General features: G+C 40.6%; 1 protein-coding gene across 2 annotated transcripts in view; it reads right to left on the reverse strand.

The window, feature by feature from the left end:
* Nucleotides 1-15,011, reverse strand: part of srgap3 (SLIT-ROBO Rho GTPase activating protein 3) — a 59,343-nt gene extending 44,332 nt beyond the window's left edge. For both annotated transcript variants that reach the window (XM_051415191.1, XM_051415190.1), the window contains exon 1: nt 14,358-15,011. In XM_051415191.1, the coding sequence (XP_051271151.1) occupies nt 14,358-14,421 (64 nt within the window). In that variant the 5' untranslated portion in view covers nt 14,422-15,011. The remainder of the gene's footprint in view (nt 1-14,357) is intronic.
* Nucleotides 15,012-20,628: the final 5,617 nt, after the last annotated feature.

The raw sequence follows: 20,628 nt of genomic DNA on the forward strand, positions 1-20,628 counted from the left end.
CATTAAAAACACCATTAACACACAGAGCACACAAAACAGTCCCTGAGTCAAGTCTAGCAGTAGAATTAAATGACAAGAATTCAAGATCACAGCTCTGCCAACACTGGTTTAATTACAGTGTTTGTTTTTCTAGTGACATTTAGGAATTCTCCAAGTGAACCTGTGTGGTGAAAAAGTAAAGGTTGGTGGTTCTTAGATTTTTTATTTTTGGAAAATGTTTAATTTCTTCATTATAAGCAATGCATTCCAACAGTAATACACTTAATGTGCTATTTCCTATGTGCAGAATTTATAACATAATTAATATAAACACAATCTAGCTTTTCCTCCACTCAAAAGGACTTTCTTTCGTGTTTATTTCTGTCTTAAAAAGGTCTGCAAAGAAATTCACTAGAAAGCAGAAACTGAAATATATACTCCCTAAATGTATGGGACTGCATGTTGTGACATCCTTGAGTTACAACATGATTCACTGGAAGTTATAACCCTCAAAAATAGGAACATAGGCTGTCTTTGATACATATCTGAGCCGTGGCAGTGACACTCTGCCGAGCAGATGAACTGCTGACTGGATGGTGAAACCACAGCAGTGACACAGTGACTGTGTTTCCATGCTGTTGAGGGTGTAATTTGGTCAGCCAAGCTCTCCTCATGGATATATGCACAGGCTCTTACTGCTGGGGAAGCTTGCCATTGGAACTGAAACAGTGATGTTCTGCGGGCGGGCCTTTTCTTTCCTTGTGATGTCGTGCCGCCTGGCCTCAGCCTCGAGCAGCATGCTTCACTCTGTGGTTAACCAGCGTCCCTGCCCTCCCCTTCATCCAGGGGCCTCCCTCTCCCTCCCAGCTCTCAGGGCTTAAAGCTCTGTTTTTAGTGGGAGCCCTGAACCAGAGCTCTGGGAGAGATACCACCACTACAACTTCAGTGCTGTCAAGAATGTCTTGGCTTTCCAGACATACAACTATGCTCCCTGTTTGCAATGTTGTTTGTTCGATGTATTTTTTTCTTTAAAAGAGAAACCATTGCCAAAAGCAGAGGAGCCAAGAGAAATGCCCCAGGAAAATGTGCCACTGATTTGCATGAGTGACAGGGACTTTTAAAAACACAAAAAGGGAACTCTGAACCACCAGCTGCAACGCTGCAATTCGACAGAGGGGTTTGGAAAAATAGGTCACACACACCAGAAGTGTGCCCTTCCCTCTAAGAAACCATGAGCAATTGGAGAATTATTCCCTAAGTATTCCCAGCTCTTTGAGTGGCTTCATTGGCTGTGGTTTATTCAAAGTGAGGAACCCCTCTGTGGTTCTTTTCGATCTTTGAGGACGAGAAATGCTGTGAATGTAGGCAGTAAAAGTGAAGATGATGGTTAATCTTCTTGCACATCACCAAAACAACTCCTGTGCACTATTATTACACTTCGCACATAAAGAAATCCTTCTGATATCTGTGACTGTCTCTGATCTGACTCTCTATATGGTGAAAAATTAAAAATACCAGCGTTTATAGTGTAGATAAAACACTTGGTGAGCAGTTCAATACACACAGCAAGCCTTTACTGCTCTCAGGAATGATTACGAGTTCAAACCACCAACAAATCAAGTGCCTTTAAATCTGTTTACAGCGCTTCTTGTATAATACATAACCTTAGTATAAATGTCTCTTGAACTACATCAGCCACCTCAAACGTCCCCACCTTCCTGGCATGTATGTAACAAGGCTTTGAACCCAAAGATTTCTATGTAAACATGCTAAACATGGATGACCCACTTTCAGCTCAGCTGCTCTAGTTTTCTTGGTTTCAAAAGACAAAACACTGATTTCCAGACCTCTCAATATAAGTAAATATCTAATGTTTAACAATACAGGGTGCCCACTAGTCAAAGCATGGACTCGGAGAAGATGTCTTCTGTGTCTGGATTTAGGATTAGGCAACTGCTCCTGTTTCAGGGACCGTTTGGACCACCTACCTAACATAACTCAACCATGATTTAAAGTGAGCAAGTTAAACCTTTAATGTTATTGCTTGATTAAGCATGCTGCTATTATCTGTGGCAGACCTACTGTGTGTTGCCTTGGCTTTCTATTTAGAGATGGAGCCATCTGCTTTTTTTTCTTTTGGAGAAGGGAGGTGGGGGTTATTTTCAGACAAAAAGGCTCATGGACAAAGGGGGGATGAGACTGGAGCAGCTGAAATATGGTCAAACTCTGGTGGGATCATACGTATAGAAAACCAAGATTCTTTGTCTGAAGGATAATTTTATCCTTTAAAGATTTATAATAGGAGACTTTATAACTGGATGACAATGTGACAGTACAATTAGGTTTGATTTTTGCTTGTGTAATTGAGCTTAAAACGGAACTTTTGTTACTAGTTCTGTCATATGCAATGGAAAATAGCCTTTCTGTGTTATGCAAACATTGTTGTTTTTTTTGCTTTTAACACTTAGTTATTTCCCATTACTAAACACAGCTACTGAGCTTTTTGATTTATCAACTATAATTATATAGTCCAGAACATTTTCCTCTAAATAATGTTTAGCAAAAGCAAAAACAAATCCCAAAGCTGCCTGAATCTAAGAGCATCTCTAATCAGTGGCTTTCTGTAACAATTAACTAATGATGGAGCAGTATTATTACACTTCTCAAATCTCAAGCTATTTTCTTTTGAACTAGAATTTATAGTCCACATATATTAAAATGCAGTCTGTTTTCAACAGCTCATGAAAGTTCAAAGTATGTTGGGATGCATAGTGTATCTGTAGTGTGAGCAAAATACACATCAGTTTTAGATATCCAGCACGTCTGCTTATCTGTCTGAGGTCAAGAGTCATGTTTTAATGTTCTGCAGGCTCATTACTGCTGCTCTCTAACTTACAATACAGGTTAATCATGACATATCCTGTATATGACACATTATGAGAGCAGACAGTACATTCATGACAGACACTTTATATTCATGACCTAGAGTCCATACATTATCGTTACAAGAGCCCTACCCCTTCCACTCGACACCTGCTCTACAATATAATTTCTCCTCCACTGTTTAGGGACAGGAATTGAAAGCACAGTGGACACTTATCTCCTTACAGCACAGGAAAACCTCTGAAAACAATGGTAGGATGTAGGAGATCCCTGAACTTTGGCCCTCACAGGCAGAACCCTGTATTGGCAGCTGTGTTCCAGCCCAGTGCAGTGATGTTTCTAGCAATGACTGCGGTTGGCGTTGAAAAATGAAATCCACTTTGGACTAAGGTTTATGTTGAACGAACTGAAACGGTCTACTGGAGGTGTATTACACCCAAAGTCCTTGGTGAACGGTACTGTGAAGTGTCAGTTAAAAAGTTTGGTTCACAGAGCGTTACAAAAATGCATCAAATGACAACTTCCATCTCAACTCTCATGAATGCTCCTGTCAAGCTTGTTAGCAGACAGAGAAGGATAAAGGACGACTATTCCCCAAAATGTTTTTTAGGTTTTCACAGGCTTTTGAGTTTTTGTGCCTATAGAGCATTCACAGTACAGCTGATTGAGAGTGTCTGCATTTGAGACTTCCTCTGGCTGAGCTGTCTGACTTCCTGTTGGCTGCTGCATGAATGGCATGAAAATGATCTACCAATGCAGTTCTTCAATACCTTTCAAATATTTAACCTACCGTATATGGATCAATTTTATATTTTTTGATCGTTTTACCATTCCTTTTGTAGTGTGTGAGAAAAAAGTCATTTTGGACCAGTGTGCTTCACATGACCTACAACACACAACAAACAGCCCAGCACTGTTCCTGCAGGCTTGGTTTGCACAAGTTACAGTGCTCACTTTTTGCTCTTCCATTGGTCATTTGTCTCGAGTCTACTGCTTTGTTTATTGAGTTGGTCATTGTAAACGAACAAAGACAGTGATTCTGGCTAATGAAAGAAGAAAGGACCAGCACAAACCAACTCCTGTGCTTACACAAAAGCTTAACAGGGTCGTACATGAGTGTGCCATATTTTGTGTTTGAGTGTTTGGAAGATAGAGATGGGGATCAGAGAAATGGATTATGTTGCAGGTGAGGTTTAAGAGAACTTTTCTATGGATGTTTTCTATGGATGATGGAGTATATGTTATCCGATATGCACAGATATGAAAACTGTTGCTGTTTTTTTATATATATAATGCAGAAAAAATGCTTGTGGTAATATATTGGTGTCACTGCAAAGTTTATCCTGCTGAGTCCGGTGAGATTTACAATACTGTGGAAAGCAGCCCAGATAAAAGCAGCTCTCAGCAATGTCAAGTAGAATTTGTTGACAATGTATATGTTAAATTATTTAAACATATGCAAAACAACAAGTTATCTGTTTAAGAAAACAGCCTTCTCAGTACCTTTGAATAATCATATAGGCGCACAATCTACATAGAAAATATCTATTTTCATTTCAGCTCACATTATCTGTCGGTAATCTGTGAAATTGTTCTCAACTAAACTCGATATCAGCCTCAAAAATCCCATATCAGCCAGGCTCTAATGTTAAAATCCATTTTTAATAAAGCTGAATACAGGACAAAACTACAAACAAACTTTTTACAGCCACAATTATAATGTACAAGGTGTGAGTGTTTGTTGCTCAAATGTTTTATTTTTTGTTTCCCTCCAACAAAACGCAGCTAGGTGCAAAACCCTGTCAACAACTTCCGAACGTATGCAAAAAACTGATCCACACAAAAAAGGACTTCTGACCTTTCCTCCGTACCTCAGGTATCATTGCTTCTCATGTATTTCTAGCACAATATGGACACTTTCATGGGCTCTTTTTACTTATTACTTTAATTACTTGTTATCTTATAGAAGTAAAATCTGCGCCTCTTCCTGAATCAGGACACTAGTGGTGATGCACCGGTGCAGCATTTTACTGCAAGTCTGCTGTTTGGAAGGGCCACGTGACGCTTTGACGCAATGAAGTCGAGATAAAATTGAAGCGCAGTGAATGAGAGGGATTTTCTGCAGAGCATCCGGAGGGCAGCAGGGGAAGCCGGGCTGTACAGAGCAGCAGGCAGCCCGAGGAGGAGCAGGACAGATGGATCTTTTCACTGCGGGATAATAAAGCTAAAATATTATCTCACACATAGCGGGGTCTGACAATAAATGTGCCTGCTCTACAGATAATTACAGCCATGTTTTAGCATGCATTTAAGTGTTTCAATGAATAAATAAGAAGCACAGACTCCTTCGTGTTACAACACTGTATATTGGCGCAGCGAGTGTAGAGGAAAGAACTACATGTCTTCATGTAATAGGGATAAATTATAAATCATAACCAGCCTCAGAAGGTATTAAACACTTTGAAAATAATGTCCTTGAGCGTTCACATCATCAAGCAGTAAGACACGCAGAGCATGTATACACACACACACACACACACACACACACACACACACACACACACACACACACACCAGACAAAAGCCACTCCGAGCCAAATTTCACGAACATAATCCCCAACTCAGCTCTGCAGTATCTGAGCTCTACACTGCAGAGCCAAATTCACATGAAAAACAGACACAGACAAACGCAAACCCTTATCCAGACCTTAATTCACTCTCTCTGTCCCTCGTACTTTGTCTCATAATACAAGTTCCAGTCGTTGAACTAATCCCCCATTTCTCTGTTCTTTTTTTTATTAATCCCCTAATGATTAATGCAATTTTGGATCCACGAGGACATGCTCCTGATGTCAGCGCAGGTTCCTCTCTGTCTGTGTCTCTATCTCGCCTGTTCCCTCATTAGCCCAGACTGCTGCAGCACATGTACTCAAAGATAAGACAACAGGAGCTGAGACCAATCAATGGCTGGAGCAGAGGTGAACCGATGGAGCGTCCTACAGCAAGATGTCAGCTGTCACTCTCCAGGTTATCCCTCACTCTTAATTCTCCCTCCTAATTATTTGCTGGTTTATCCGATTTTCCACTGGATGTTCTGTCAAACTAAAAATCAACCCAGTCTGTAAAAATGTCCATCAAATGAGCTTGTCTCATGCATTGAGATTGATTGCAACTTGTAGCTTTTTGTGGTACCACTCTGCTCTTATTGAAAATGAACACTATTTATTGCTTGTTATCTAAAACAATCTGTGACCGACTGCTCATTTCTGCCTTCCAAACTGTAATAAACCTTAAATTGTGCAGCTTTGAAGGAAAATAGTCAACTCCTCATGTCAATAAAGTAATAAAACAAACAATAAAACATTAACAATCAACTGTCGCTCTGCCTCACAGTGCAAGGAGAGGAAAATCATCCCAGACTTCCTCACCACTCTCTGACGTTAAATGAGTCTGAGGCTTCTGGGAAGCCCGGGCAAGAGCAACAACCAGAAACACGCCCTTTCTAAATGTCCATCCACGCTGTATCCAGGATCCAGCTCGGCAGGACCAGGCGGAGAGGTGTCTCCATGGCAACACGGGCGTGCACCAGTCCCCAGGGAGCTGCTTATTGGAGGAGAGGTGGAGTCTGATGGATGTGGATAGGTGGCAGAATTGAGTGAGGAGGCACGTGCGGATGTATGCAGCGAGACACGGTATGAATTTGTCTGTGAAGCTGATAAGGTAACCACTGTGCATCAGCATCTGTCTATTTCCTTCGGAGCACTGATTGCATCAAATTCAAATTAAATACTCCCACCGCAAAATGGTGTTTAGGAACGCACCGGAAATGTTAAATTACTCAATTTATCCAACAGCATTTTAGCATTCATAAAAGTGTGTGGGCTGTTGAACCAAGAGCAAGACAACGACAGCTCTTTACCGGCTCAAAGTAGCTGAAACTGAGTAGATTTCAGTTGAAAAAAAGCCTGAGAGACATTTGACATTATTGACGTTATTAACCACAAAATGCAAAACAATACCTAGTTACAGCTTCTCTAACATGTGGAGTTTATCTTTTTCTTATGTTACAATTATTTGACTATCTTTGGGTTTTGGATTGTTGGCAAGCAATTTAAAGACACCATTTTGGGCTTTAAGGAATTATGTTTTTGGACTATTTTACACTCTACTTTATCAATTACTCAATAATATATAATATCATATAATATAATATCAGTTGCAGACCTGCAGGACACAATTAATTAAAACAGATAACAGGTAACAAAATGCCACGGTTTTGTGTCCCTAATGACTAATGAGCCTGTGCCACATATGCTTCTATTTCTACCATCAGTGGTGGCTGAGAGGGATTTGTGGGCTGCAAATAGGTGCACTCCTTAATCATCTAAAGTCTATAGTGGGACGTGTGCTTCACTGGTACATAATAAAGTTAATCTAACAGGTCCCAAGCCTACTCTACAAGAACTTAACTAATTACTTCCTCAAATAGTGACTTTTTCAAACTCTCACTGTCAAGTTATTTTTGAACAACTGCCCTCTTTCCTCTGTTTCTAAGGTAACTGACTCTCAGCAGGAAGTGTTTTTTTACACATTGTTTTACTTTGTATCAACTATTGCTGCAGCTTACCATGAATGTTGGGTAATAAAGCAGAATAATGGCATAATTTCCTGTCATTTTCTGATTTTGTCAGAGGGATATTAATGTAGAGCTGCAGTACCCAAACCCCTCATTACAGAAATGTTCAGAGAGTTCAGTGGTGCAAGAACCACAGGAACTAGTCTACAGAGAGTAGAAAAAAGTTAGATTTTCAGATGAGTCATCCTACACTATATTCTTGACAAGTGGGCAAGTGCATATGTAACGTACACCAAATGGTATAGGCCTGAATGTTTGACCCCTACAGTGAGGGGATCCGGCAGCTCTATTGTGGTGTGGGGGGTATTTTCTGGCATGGTTTAGGTCCACCCTTCCCCTTAGTAGGAAGGGTCACTGCAAATCAATATAAAGTTGTTATAAGTGATCACCTTTATCCTATGATAAACATTTCTATCCTAATGGGAGTGGTCTCTTCCAGGATGACAATGCACCCATCCATGACCACTGAATGGTTTGATGAGTATGAAAATGATGTGAATCATATGTTACGGCCTCCAGCAGTCACCAGATCACAAGCCAATTGAAGACCTTTGGGAGATTTTGGACCGATGTGTTAGGCAGTGCTCTCCACCACCAACATCAAAACGAAAAAATAAATATTTTTTAGAAGAATGGTGTTCATCCCTCTAGTACAGCTTGTTTGTACCGCCAGTATGTTTGAATCACCATGATTCTACAATAGCCCAGAATGGACAAACCAAACACTGGCTTTTATTGCCTTTAATCAATAGTGACAGCTGTAGAGTGACAGGAAAGGGGGAAGAGAAAGAGTGAACAACACACACCAAACGCATATATTTTTTTATGAGTTTCATTACCACCATAGTTTCTCCTACCCACTTCCCAGCCTGTTCTCATTCCCAGGTCGTCAAATACAGACGCAAGCAGTGTTCAGCTAGTTGCAATCTGCAACTTTACCTCTAGATGCCCTACACACTATTCCTTTAGATTATTGAAACATTTGATGCATGTTTGGTATGTCAGATCAATCTTGATTTGATTAAAACTAAAGTATAACAGGCCTTTAACTCGATTTCAGTCCCCCAGAAAACAGCAGTGCATTACTTGACTTGTAATACAATAATGCAGTTGAAAACCGCACTTCTCCAGACAGTGCCGAAAATCCTTTCAACATCAACAACTGAATGAAATGAGAAGTGAAATCATGTACTGACTGGCACCCGAATTGCCTCTTCATAAAGGCCAGCACACAAACAAAACAAACTATTCTGAGACTGTGTTAAATGATAATGTACGCCTGGTAGTTTTGTGAAAGACTGATTATCTCTCAAATCCTTGTGAAATGGACAGAACAAACTCTCACTTTATCTAGTGGCAGCTGCATTCATCACAATGAGCTTACGGACCAGAGGAAAGTCAGCAAAGTTGAGAGAACTCTGGGGCAAAACTATAAGATTGATGATGGCAGAGGGCATGATGAAAGCTCAGTATTGCGTGAATATATTGTTTTATAAAGGGTTACGGCCACAACTGGATCTCTTGTCATTGTGGTCACACTTGGATAATTTGTTGCACTTCTTTGATGGAAATAAAGAAAGAGTGCCGATTCTAATGTATATTGTAGAGTGTACAAAGTCACACACTTGTTGGCTCTTCGAGAAATACACATTTTGTCAAACTTTTGCTTTTTTCTTCAGAAGAAGAACAGGGTATAAAAACAGTTATAGGAATAGTTTGACATGTTGGGAAATTTGCTTATTCACTTTCTTGTCAAGAGTTAAATGAGAGGATTGGTGCCACTCTTATGTCTGTGTGCTAAGTATGGAGCTATCACCAGCAGCCGGCTAACTTAAAGACTGGAAATGGGGAAAGGTAACTAGCAAGAAATACCTTGGCACATTACCCTTGTTACTGTTATGTAAAACACATTGATTTTTGCATGGATTAAAAGAGAAACATGTTGATTAGTGAGCTTTTGCTTGTAGGTGGATGAACTAAAAGAGTGCAACAGTAAATCATTGCCATGCGCGTTCTGATGGAGCTGCCAATCACAATGACTTTGTATTATCGAGCAGCTAAGACCCTGGGCATGAACAGAGCAAGGCTGGAGATTGTTTCTAGCTCACTACTTATGCATCACAGTTATACAAATCAATGATTGTTGAATATTCAGCGCACAATCAGCTTCATCACTGAACAACTTATTATCTCTATGGGGCAAAAAAAAGAGAGACAGATTTCAGTCATGTTAAAAAGTCCAGAGAGAGGCTGAGGGGGTCACTTTACCAAAAAGTAATTCTCATTTAATTAAGAACAAATTAATAATACACCCTAGGGTACCAATCATCTTCTTCATCTAACACTCTGCTTCCAAAATGTCCAACTTTTCCTTTAAGACTTAACTGTATATTAATAGAATGGAATCATGCAATCTTAACTGAGTCAGCAACAGAGCATCTTGAGCTGCCTGTTTGTTTGACTAGTCACTGCCACGCCACACAAACAAACCAACCCAGAATGAAGCCCAACATTTATTGGACCGCAATAACAAACAAGCTGTCCAGCTAAAGATTTTTCTTCCTAAATAGCTTATAAACGATTTTTTCTTTGCAAATGTTCTCTCAGTCAGCAGCAGGTTTGCAAAACAAGCCGACAGCTGGAGGATCCTCAGCCCGTGAGTCAGTGCGACCATTTCTTAAACTCCCAACCTGTCATGTTTCTACACAGCCAGCTTCATGCCGCCCAGCAGGGTGTTAATAGCTAACTAACCAACTCACACCATGATGGTAATAAGCTCTGATCTCGAGACACATTTCCAGCATCAGCTGAGCGACACATACAGTACCAGTAATAAACCTGAGTTGACATCACTAGTCGTAGGTATTTCAGAGTGCAAAGAGACCACGGACTGTATTCAGAAATCATTGTTGCTTTGCTAAATAAAAAAACAACCCAAAAGAAAAAGCCATGAACCATGAACCACTTTATCTCCCTCAGCAGAGCTGTCTGTAACCTGCAGCAACAATAAACAGAGACACATATAGTGTCACACATAATTCTCATCAGCACTTAACCAAACCGACAACACATTTAAGGGTCATTAGAAGGATCGTTATATCACAAAAATGTAGTTATATTTTCATATATGCAATGAGAAGTGTGGTTTGTGACCACACTAGGCATTTTGAGACTGCTGTTACTAAAATACAAACTGAGGATTGACATGTGCAAAGAATTTCAAATTATATCACTGAGTGATCTGAAAAGGTGGGCGTGATCACACTTTTTACACTGTAATGACACAAAAATTGATTTTAATCTGTGAATAAGACACTTAGGTTTACACTCTGCAAAATGTATGTTGATCAAATTACTTTCAGCTTTTTATCAGGTCTGCTGGTGAGGTTAAACTTGTTTGCATGTAGTCTGGCAGCAAGGAACCAGCAGAGACTAGCAGCGTACAACAAAAAGGAACCTGAACCCAGAGGTGTAAAAACAACACTTCCTTTTCAGTATCAGTGTGTGTATGTGGGTTTGTGCGTGGTTGGCATGGGTGGACATTAACATGCACATCTGGAGGACACTAAACCATTTCCATGACCAAGTATCTGCATTCATTTCCCTGATCAGAGCCGTTACTTGCAGCCTGGGGGGAAAACAAGGAAAAACAAATGAAGTCTTGTGTCATTTTCATCACATCACAACTGTGCCTCCTCTCAAACACAACTCATTTGTGTGTGTGTTTGTATGTGTGTGTGTGTGTGTGTGTGTGTGTGTGTGTGTGTGTGTGTGTGTGTGTCTATCTGCATGACTGTCTTTGTGTGTGGGTGCATTGGTGTCACTGTGACTTAGTTACACAATGCTTACATCTAGGAAATGACTACCATCGCAGGCCATGAGCTGTAGTACAGTATATGTAATGGGAAATGGTTCAAATGAAAAATAAGTCACATATGTGGCTTTGAATATAAGCCATCAAACTCAGCCAACAAGTTAAAGCACCGATCACACTGACTTTTATTAGAAAATACTGCAGGAAAAATACTATTAATAAGGGTCCAGTATGCAAGAAAATAAGAGCGAAGTAAAATTGTGCTGCACTACGAGGGGGATTCAGGGAACACAGCCAATAGAACAGGCAACCCACTGTCCCTCCAGTCAAAGTACAGTACAGAATAAAGATGTAAACACAAGACCAAGTTAATAAAACGGAGCTGTACAGAAAACAATGGAGTTTAGCCTGGGTGCACTCATTCCTTGACATTTACTAAAGTCATTTAAGAGCTCAGGTTGAAATCCAAAGCTCTGTCCTGTACATGTACTGTATGATCACCACCTCTCACTACTGTTATCACTGTGTCATAACTGAAGGTTCAGTTCATGCTGATGTGGAAGTATGGGTTCATACTGAAGCTATATTTTAGTCTGAGAAACTTGAGTATAAATTTCTGACAGCTGCTGATGGTTGAGCCCGAGAGCAACACTTCTGCCTATAAAACTGGCAAACGGGAGGAGGCAGAGTTGCAGTCCAGCAACCACATGGTGGTTAGCTACAAAATAGAGTCCAGGCTCCTCAGCCAGTCTCTCTCTGTTCAGTGTACGACCCCTCTCTATTGACATGCTAATGCAGGATCTGCCAACTGAACAGCTTGAATAAAGTGAACACCATCTCCCAAGGTCCTTCAGAGACCTCGGCTTTGGCAACCATGCAGCCTTGAGGGTCGTCAAGAATTCATTAATGGCCATGGGTTGACATTTTAGCAGAGTGGTTCGTAACCTGCAGCTGTTGCATTTAAGCAACATAAAGCCATAGTGAAGGTACTGGCAGAGTTTTTTCTTCTTCTTTGTTAAACTACTGCTCAGACAAAGTGTTTTCTTTTATTAGCCCTCATACATAATAAAGCAACCCTGTGATCTTGTTATGACCCAGTCAATGACCTGCTGATGATTTGGCCCCTTCTGCCATGTACACATTAACCATAAAGCAATAACTCAGAGCAGGACAGGTGCAATTTCCAATCTGAATTTCATTACGGTTCAGTCCCTGCCTGCTTCAAATCATAACATTGGCATTGTTGTGAGGCGGTGGATCGTCAGGAGTAGAGCCCTGTGTGTCTGTAGGCGATGCAACCCACCAGCTGTGAATGAGAAACAAGCAGCATTCTCCATAAATTAACATCCTTCCGCCTCACACAGTTCAAGAGGCCCTGGCTAATGCAAAGAAGAGCAGACAGGGCCTGGCTCTATGAAACAAGAGCAATTCTCCCATGACAGGGTTGGATCTAAGCTAAATAAGTGATGCCTGAATTAGCAAAAGAAATGGCCAGGAGTAAAATGGAAAGCAGCAGAATAAGACGGACATGAGCAAAAACAATACATGTTTACATGTTAAGAGTTCTGAATGACCAGCCACTGCCACAAGACAAAACAGAGGTTACAGACAGAGAAACTCCAGAAGGTAAGAATCAGTCAGACCAGTAATTGATCCACAGTTTACACAAAGAAGAATGTGTCTGTAGATCTAACCTACAAATCAAGCTGCTCACACTCTGGACATCCAAAGGTCTAGGACTGGTACATGACTCCGTCAGATGATCAGCTGAAGCCCCTGAGGCATAACATTAGCAAAACCACTGAGAGCGAGAGTGCTAGTAATGGGTCCCGGGCCTTGAAACTGAACCCCAGATCCACTTAGAGAAATGTCTGCTTATAACCAGTCTACACTGTACAGTACTCCCCTTCAGTTTTACACTACACAGCAGAATAAACTGTCACTTTAAGTATCTTGCGATTGTTTATTTGGATGGTCTGTATTTATATGCTACCGTCTGTATGGACTTATATTATCAATTCTCTTGCTTTTTCATAATGCTTAAATGCTTCCCATAATCAACCTACTCCACAGTTCATTCCATGCAAAGAAGTACAAGTATTATTGGATAAAGCAGGATTAAATGGTAAACACAAGTCTGAATCTGTAACCGATACTGTTTTAACACATAGTCCAGTTTCATCATTAACTAATAAGACTTTTTTAGACCCATATTACCAACCCTCATATTTTAGATAATTAGGATTCTGAAATACTCTGTGAGTACAATCATGTAAAGGGTAAAGGGGTTGTGGAGTGTGGAAAAGGAGTCAATGGTGACATTAAGCCATAGTGTTTTAACCATGTTGCCAGGTGAGAGCAGTGAGAGAAAACAGCTAATCAGGGACAATGAATCAAAGGCAAAACGTGATCTGAGTGTGATCAGGTCTGTGGATTAGAGCTGGAGCCACATTGACAAGCCACGAAAAGCCACTAATTATGGGAAATTAATGTACATATTTGTTGTACGAAACGCGCCTTTAAATCTGCTCCCAAAATATCTAAACATGTGAAACCACAGTAAACCAAGCAGGCCCCAAAATGTGTAAGAATGAGGTGCAATAATACAGCCAGTCCTCCATCCACCCTGCACTGGTTTCAACACAGGGAGCATTTCCCCCCAGCGACCAAGCTGCACAACAAGGATCCAAACAATATTATGAGACATAACAGAACCCCCCCCCCGCTGCTGAATTAATCAAAGAAACGTTTGCAAAAAAAAGAAAAGAAAGAAAAATATGGAAATAAAAGCAGGGTTCGCTCCTCGCACTCTTGTCATTGGATTGACTGTCACGGTTTACCTGTCATACAACGGGGAGGTCTGTCAATGCTCTCTGTTTCAACACAACACAATATGCTTTATGTTACAGGAATAAAACGAAAAGGCAAAACAACAACAACATGCAGGCTGATAAACAGACTCTGGGTCAGGCGGAGTCGACGGACAGGCTCTGCGGGGACAATGCACACAGAGAAGCGGACACACACATCACACTCACACCGCACCTTTCACTTGGGTCTCATAATCGGCTATGATCTCCTTATCCTTCTTGAATTTCGTAGATGACATCGTTCCTCGGGTTTTCGGGTGAGACCCTGCAAGTCGAGGACTCTCTCGGGGTCTTAAGGGTGATGATCCCCTACTTGTAACGCAGCAGCGCTTCGCTCCGTTTATTCTTTTCTTTCCCTTCTAGCGGCCGTGCATGGAGGATAATAAAAGCTTCAACGCGTGGTAGTCCCTGCAGTTGACACTTTAAATCAGTGTACCGTGGAAATAAGCGCACAAATGACACCAATGTTGCATTATTTTCTCTTTTTTTCTTCTAGGTTTTTCTCCCTCTATCTCTCTCTGTCTCTCTCTGTGTCTCTCTCTCTCTCTCTCTCTCTCTCTCTCTCTCTCTTTCTCTCTGGCAGAGGAACCGGGTCCTCCTCCTGCCTGGCACCAGTCAAAAACTCAAAGGCTTTCAGCAGGGAAAAAAAACAAAAGACACAAAGCGAGATCAGAACTATAAGAACAACATGATGAAGGAGAGCGGAGAGACGCTCGAAGGTTTTCAGGCAGCCGAGTCCTTCCTTGAGCCCCGAAAATGGACAGACATGCGTACGAGGAGCGAGGCAGGCAAACACCATTCGTACTCTGACAAATTGCGCTGCAGGGAAACAGGAATTTAAAAGATCGTCACGTGAGCCTCCTCATATTGTCAACCAGCAGTCTCCCCCCTCTCTCTCTCTCTCGCACACACACACCCACACACACAGTCGTGTTTCCATCACTACAGAGGACATTGCATTGACTTACATTCATTTCCTGGAGACAAACCCTAACCTTAACCACTACTTGCCTAACCACAATCTTAACCTTAAACCAAGCCCTCACCTTAATATGTAATAATGTGGGGATTTGTGTTCTGTACCCAGAATGTGCAAACAGATTTACAATCACACAACATGAGTAGACTAATACATGCCCCCCCCCCACACACACACAAACACCAAACACAAACATATAAAAAATGTATTTAATTAATTTGTATTACAGCCACCCTTTCACAATCATATCACTACCTGCAGGTCTGCTGCTGCACATTTTCATAACAATAATTTACACAGTGATGAAATGCTTCCCTCTTCAGACTCCATCACCATGGAAACTTCACACTTTTATCTCTGCATTACTTTCACCGTGGCTACTGTTTAGGAGATGTGGCACGTCTCAGTGGTAGTGAGGGATAATCACTGACATGCTGCTGCATCACACACCCAGAGCAGAGGCCTGTGGTTAAATGGCTCAAGCCACGGCACACCAGCACCAACGCCGCCACTGATGCTTTGATATGTAATCATAGAGGTACCGCTGTGGTACTGTGGGCAACCCTATTATCTTTTAAATGAAAAATGTCCTTTGCACCATGCTCTTTTGTTCCAACAGGTGTATCGTCATGTCCTTTTTGCATCCAGTGTTCATTTTGCCTATTCGTCTCTGTTGGCAGAGCTGATGCTGACAATTAAAGATGCATGAGACAGCAAGAATGTCACCAGTGACAGAAGTGTCTTCAGCCATATAAGCAAAGATAAGAAACTCCTATAGATGCAAGAATAAATGAAACAATGGGGATAAAAGCTTTTCATCATACAAACTGTTAAGAAATACTGAACATGGAATATGGCTGAGCAGAACTGCAAGAACATATGCTTAATAATCCACGATCACAATGCATTTAAAATACTGTAGGAAAAGAAGAAAAAAAACAAATTGGATGAAAATTTGTTTTTTTTATTTTTTAAATGAATTATGTTCGTACATTTGTGCTTATTTGATGGGAGTCGTTTGGAAACATTTACATGGAATAAAGAAAATTCATATCATGAAGAAAAAGCAGCTTTTCAAAGCAGCACAGTGACAGTGTCTGTGTGTTTCTTGACAGTCTTCTGAGTGCTTCACTGTGTTTTTAACAGTCCGTGAGTCTCAGTTTGTTGTCTGTCACCCTCACTATTCTCAGTTCAGGAGGGAACAGGCTGTTGAGTCACATTGAGGTGTCTCAAAACTGCAAACTGCCACACTGTAGAAGCCCTGTGCATTTCATTTCCACCTGCAGCACACAGGCTTAGATGTATATTTCAAACTGACAGGTAGGAAGACTTTTTTTGACAGAACTTAGATCTACAGTCTGCCACAAACCAGCTAAAACAAAAACAAAAATCGTACCTTCACACAATTGGCCCCTTATGGTCTTACTGACATTTGTAACTGCAGACCTGATGGCATTTATTAATGGATTACAATCCAAAAAATGTTATTATTAATTGCTTATAACTGATCTATAAAAAAGCATTAGTAAATAATGTATTTACCATGATTGCCTTTTGCATCATATAGATGTTTTTCACAGCAGCCATTTTGACCTGATATAGTAGGATAAACAAAGGTGTTACCAGTGATACTAATCAAGGTTTCATTCCATTTAGTGTAGCAGAGACTTTCCAGTGAGACAACATGCACGATAGCAGCACCCTGACCCTGTTTGTCCTGAAAAATGACTTAATGTCTAAAAGAACATATCAGTGTAAAGGTACATCACTGCAAGCTAGAGCCTCATGTTAGTCTGCAGCCAGCAACACCAACTTAAAAGGCCATGTGATGCGAAATATGGAGATATTACATTGCACAAATGAAGGGGGACCATTCACTAGTCACCCTAGAGAGTCTAACTGAACAATTACAGAGATGAGGAAGACTTTTACAGAGTCTCTTACGCCAAGAATATCCATTCACACAAGTAGGCATACTCCTTCCCTCCTACTTTTCCACCACTAATGACTTAAGAAGGCAGGTTTGAATTCTTTTCTGGCCTTGTGATGTCCGAACATATTTTCTGGCTGTTGAACACAGCGTGCACAGCCCTCTTCACAGGAGTAAAAGCCCCTGAGGAATTATAAATGGCCTCTGGTAGTGTGTGTGTGTGTGTGTGTAGATATCTGTGTTCAGTGAGACCGAGAAAGTGTGAGTATCTTCCTGTGTTACTTGTCTCTCTGCATCACACTGTCTTTTGTAACTTTGCAGTTCCGGTGGTGAGTCTAAGTTGCTTGTCAGGCCTTATGTATCACCCACTCGTCTGAGGAGTGAAGCCATGAGAGAGCAGACACAGACACAGCAGCTGTGACAGAGAGGCCTGCCGGAGGTTCAGAGTGACAGCAGGGTGGATTCTGCTTTTGTTTGTGTTTACCGTAGAGAAGTCAGCAGAGGTAACCTTTCTGTAGTGCCTTCATCCCCTCCCACTATCCCTCTGTTCCTCACCCCTACCTCTCTCATCAGGCATCTCAGGGGGGAAGCCTGGGAAACTATGACTTCACTGTTTTTATGACACAAAGATCCATTGTGTGATCCTTTTACTAGTTCTTTCTATAGAACAAGAGTGGGAACTGTGATAAAATGCCATCCTGGGCCCGAATGCTGTGATAGATAATAATTTATCTTATGAAGTGTTGAGGCATACAAATAGTTTTTGGGAGCTAAAAATCTCTCAGTGAAGCTATAAATGCAAACCGACAATTGTCGGACAAATGGAACAAAGATTTTTTAATGGAATTTAAATAATTTAAATTAATTTATCACATTTAAAGGACCAGTGTGTAAGATTTAGTGACATATAGCAGCATAGTTGCAGACTGCCACTCATTCCCATTCCAAACATGAGGGGAAAACTACGGTGGTCGCGGAACGCCAGTGTTTGGTTTGTCCATTCTGGGCTACTGTAGAAACATGGCGGTTCATCATGGCGGCTGCCACTGAACGCGACCCGCAGTATCTGCAGATAAAAGCTGCTCATTCTAAGGTAACAAAAACAGTAAATTCAATTCAATTCAATTCAATTCAATTGTATTTGTATAGCGCCAATTCATAACAGAAGTTATCTCAGGACACTTTTCAAATAGAGCAAGTCTAGACCGAACTCTTTATAACATTCTTATTCTTATTTTCAGGTGATTATACACTAATGAAAACATAGTAATGAAGATTATATTCCATTTATGCCAATAGATCCTTTTAAATGTTACACACTGGACCTTTAATTTTTGTGAGAAATTTCATTTCATTTCAAAGTGACACAAAATTTGGAGATTACCTGCAGCAGAGGATGCAACCCCAACCAGGGTTATCATAGTTACAGACATCATTCAATCACCAGGACATCCTATAAAACGCCTCCTTGAGCTTTTAAGGCTGCTTCTACCTTCCAGAGGAAGCTTTGGATGGACATGTGGGGGTTCTCATATCGCTCATAACTGAGCCTCTTTTAATCTAAAGGATTTTTGCCCTGTGAGACTTCAAATAGGCAGCATGTGATGTAACTGCTTTCCCCGTTCCCTACAGGACTGTCAGACATGCAGCACTGATCCGTAAGTAAATAATGTGCAGTAAATGTTGCAGTGTAGAGAATGTGAACGCACCCTTTTTCATGCTCTACTTTTTAACTGTTTTGTTGAGTCAGGGTCAACAGCTCTCAGCTCCACTCAACATTAGAGTTTGGTGTATTTTGGAATCAATCAGTTAATGTATGCATTTTCATCATGTACTGTTAAATGTATTTGCAGCATTATGAAATGCCTTCAGATGTTTTTTACGTTTCCCATCTGACACATATCTCCCAACAAGTACAAAGTTCAGGTTATGTTCACTGTCATATTTTCTTTTCCAATTAGTTTAAAGCTACAAAGGCTCTGACTTGTGTTAGAACTGATTGTGATGCAAGATAATCAAACCCAAACCCCTGACAACCTCTATTGTAGTCTTTAATACATATTCCTTGATGCTGATTTACACTGTCATCAATCAATCATTAAGCACTCATGCTGAGAGAGGGATGTCTCCTTTATATGCTATGCATTTTCTTCCCTAAGAAGTCGGCCCACATGTCTGTAAATGTCACTTTTATTTTAACAAGTAACACCACGGCGAGAGAAGGATATGAAGAATAATCCCAGTGAGGGTCTTCTCAACACTGGGAGAAAATCCCAGTGTAAAATCCCACAGGGTTTATCATACCTGTCTGCTTTGAGGATATTCTATCCTTCTTGCATGCGTGTCTTTTCTCCACATTTCAGGTTACATGTGAGGATAGAAGCATCTCACCTGCATGGATAACAACTGAGTTACACACAGATCAAACAGGACTGTGGTTGTGTGTGTTTGATCTTCTGTCAAAGCAGCAAACCTGGAGCTGCTCTACTTTTTTTCTCAGAGTTTCTTTTCACTGTCAGTCACTCTTTGTTCATTCTCTTTGCAGAGGGAATAAATTCATGCATTATGCGAAAAGTTTTCTTTGCCAATGTGTTTATAAGATCATTAAGTTGGCAAAAAGTTTTTTGCAGTGCCTGACTGTGCTCTGTGCAACACTTGCCATCTGTTGTGCAGGACTTTTCGTTCTCTGACATGAACACACACCCACTTGTCTCTCAGACTTCACACTTACTAATCAGTTGGAAAGAATGGAACATAAAGTCAGAAAAACAACAAAACATTTTCAATAAACATCCTGTATAATATTGACATGAGATAAGCTATGATATGAGTGGGGTTTTTTTCTGTCACAGGAAGTTCAGTAGATAAATATATATATTTTTTTAATTTGTTGCCTTGTATAATCATAATTAAGTGCTTTAAACTTGACGCAACCACAGTGAATAAGAACACAGATAAAAATGAAAAAAACCTTCTTTTCTCTCACAGGTGTTTTCTCAAAGATAAAAGAGAATTATCAGATGAAGTTAAAGCTGTTAGTTCCACTGCCCAGAGGTACAATTAATCACCCAAAGAGAAGACAGTTATTCTTATCACCGCTCGCTGTATAAAAGTCATTAATCACACATGATAAATCAGGAATGGAGATTATGGGCCAAAATATTGCTGCATATTGTCACCATGAATAACTAGTGTTTGGATCTATTTATCTCATTGTTGATGAACCTAATGCCCATACAATGAATTACAACCACTGGTAAATGCGAATAACAACCCATAATTATAGACAGAAATGTGAAGAATGATATGATTTTATCCTGTCTGTTTGATACTGTACACTGTCTCCCTCCTTTCATCTTCTATGTCTTATTCTGCCTCTCTGTTTTTTGTTGTTTACATGTAAGGTGAATGTTTTTCTCAGTGTCCTCCCTCTCAGATCAAAGCCCTATATCATGGCGCCCTCTTCCGATCACTTAGGGGAAAGCTGTATCCGGAAGTAGTAACCAGTGAAATTAAAGAAAACGTCAAGATGAGTCC

This window comes from Dicentrarchus labrax, unplaced genomic scaffold (genome assembly GCF_905237075.1).
Source record: "Dicentrarchus labrax unplaced genomic scaffold, dlabrax2021, whole genome shotgun sequence".
Lineage (NCBI taxonomy): Eukaryota > Metazoa > Chordata > Actinopteri > Moronidae > Dicentrarchus > Dicentrarchus labrax.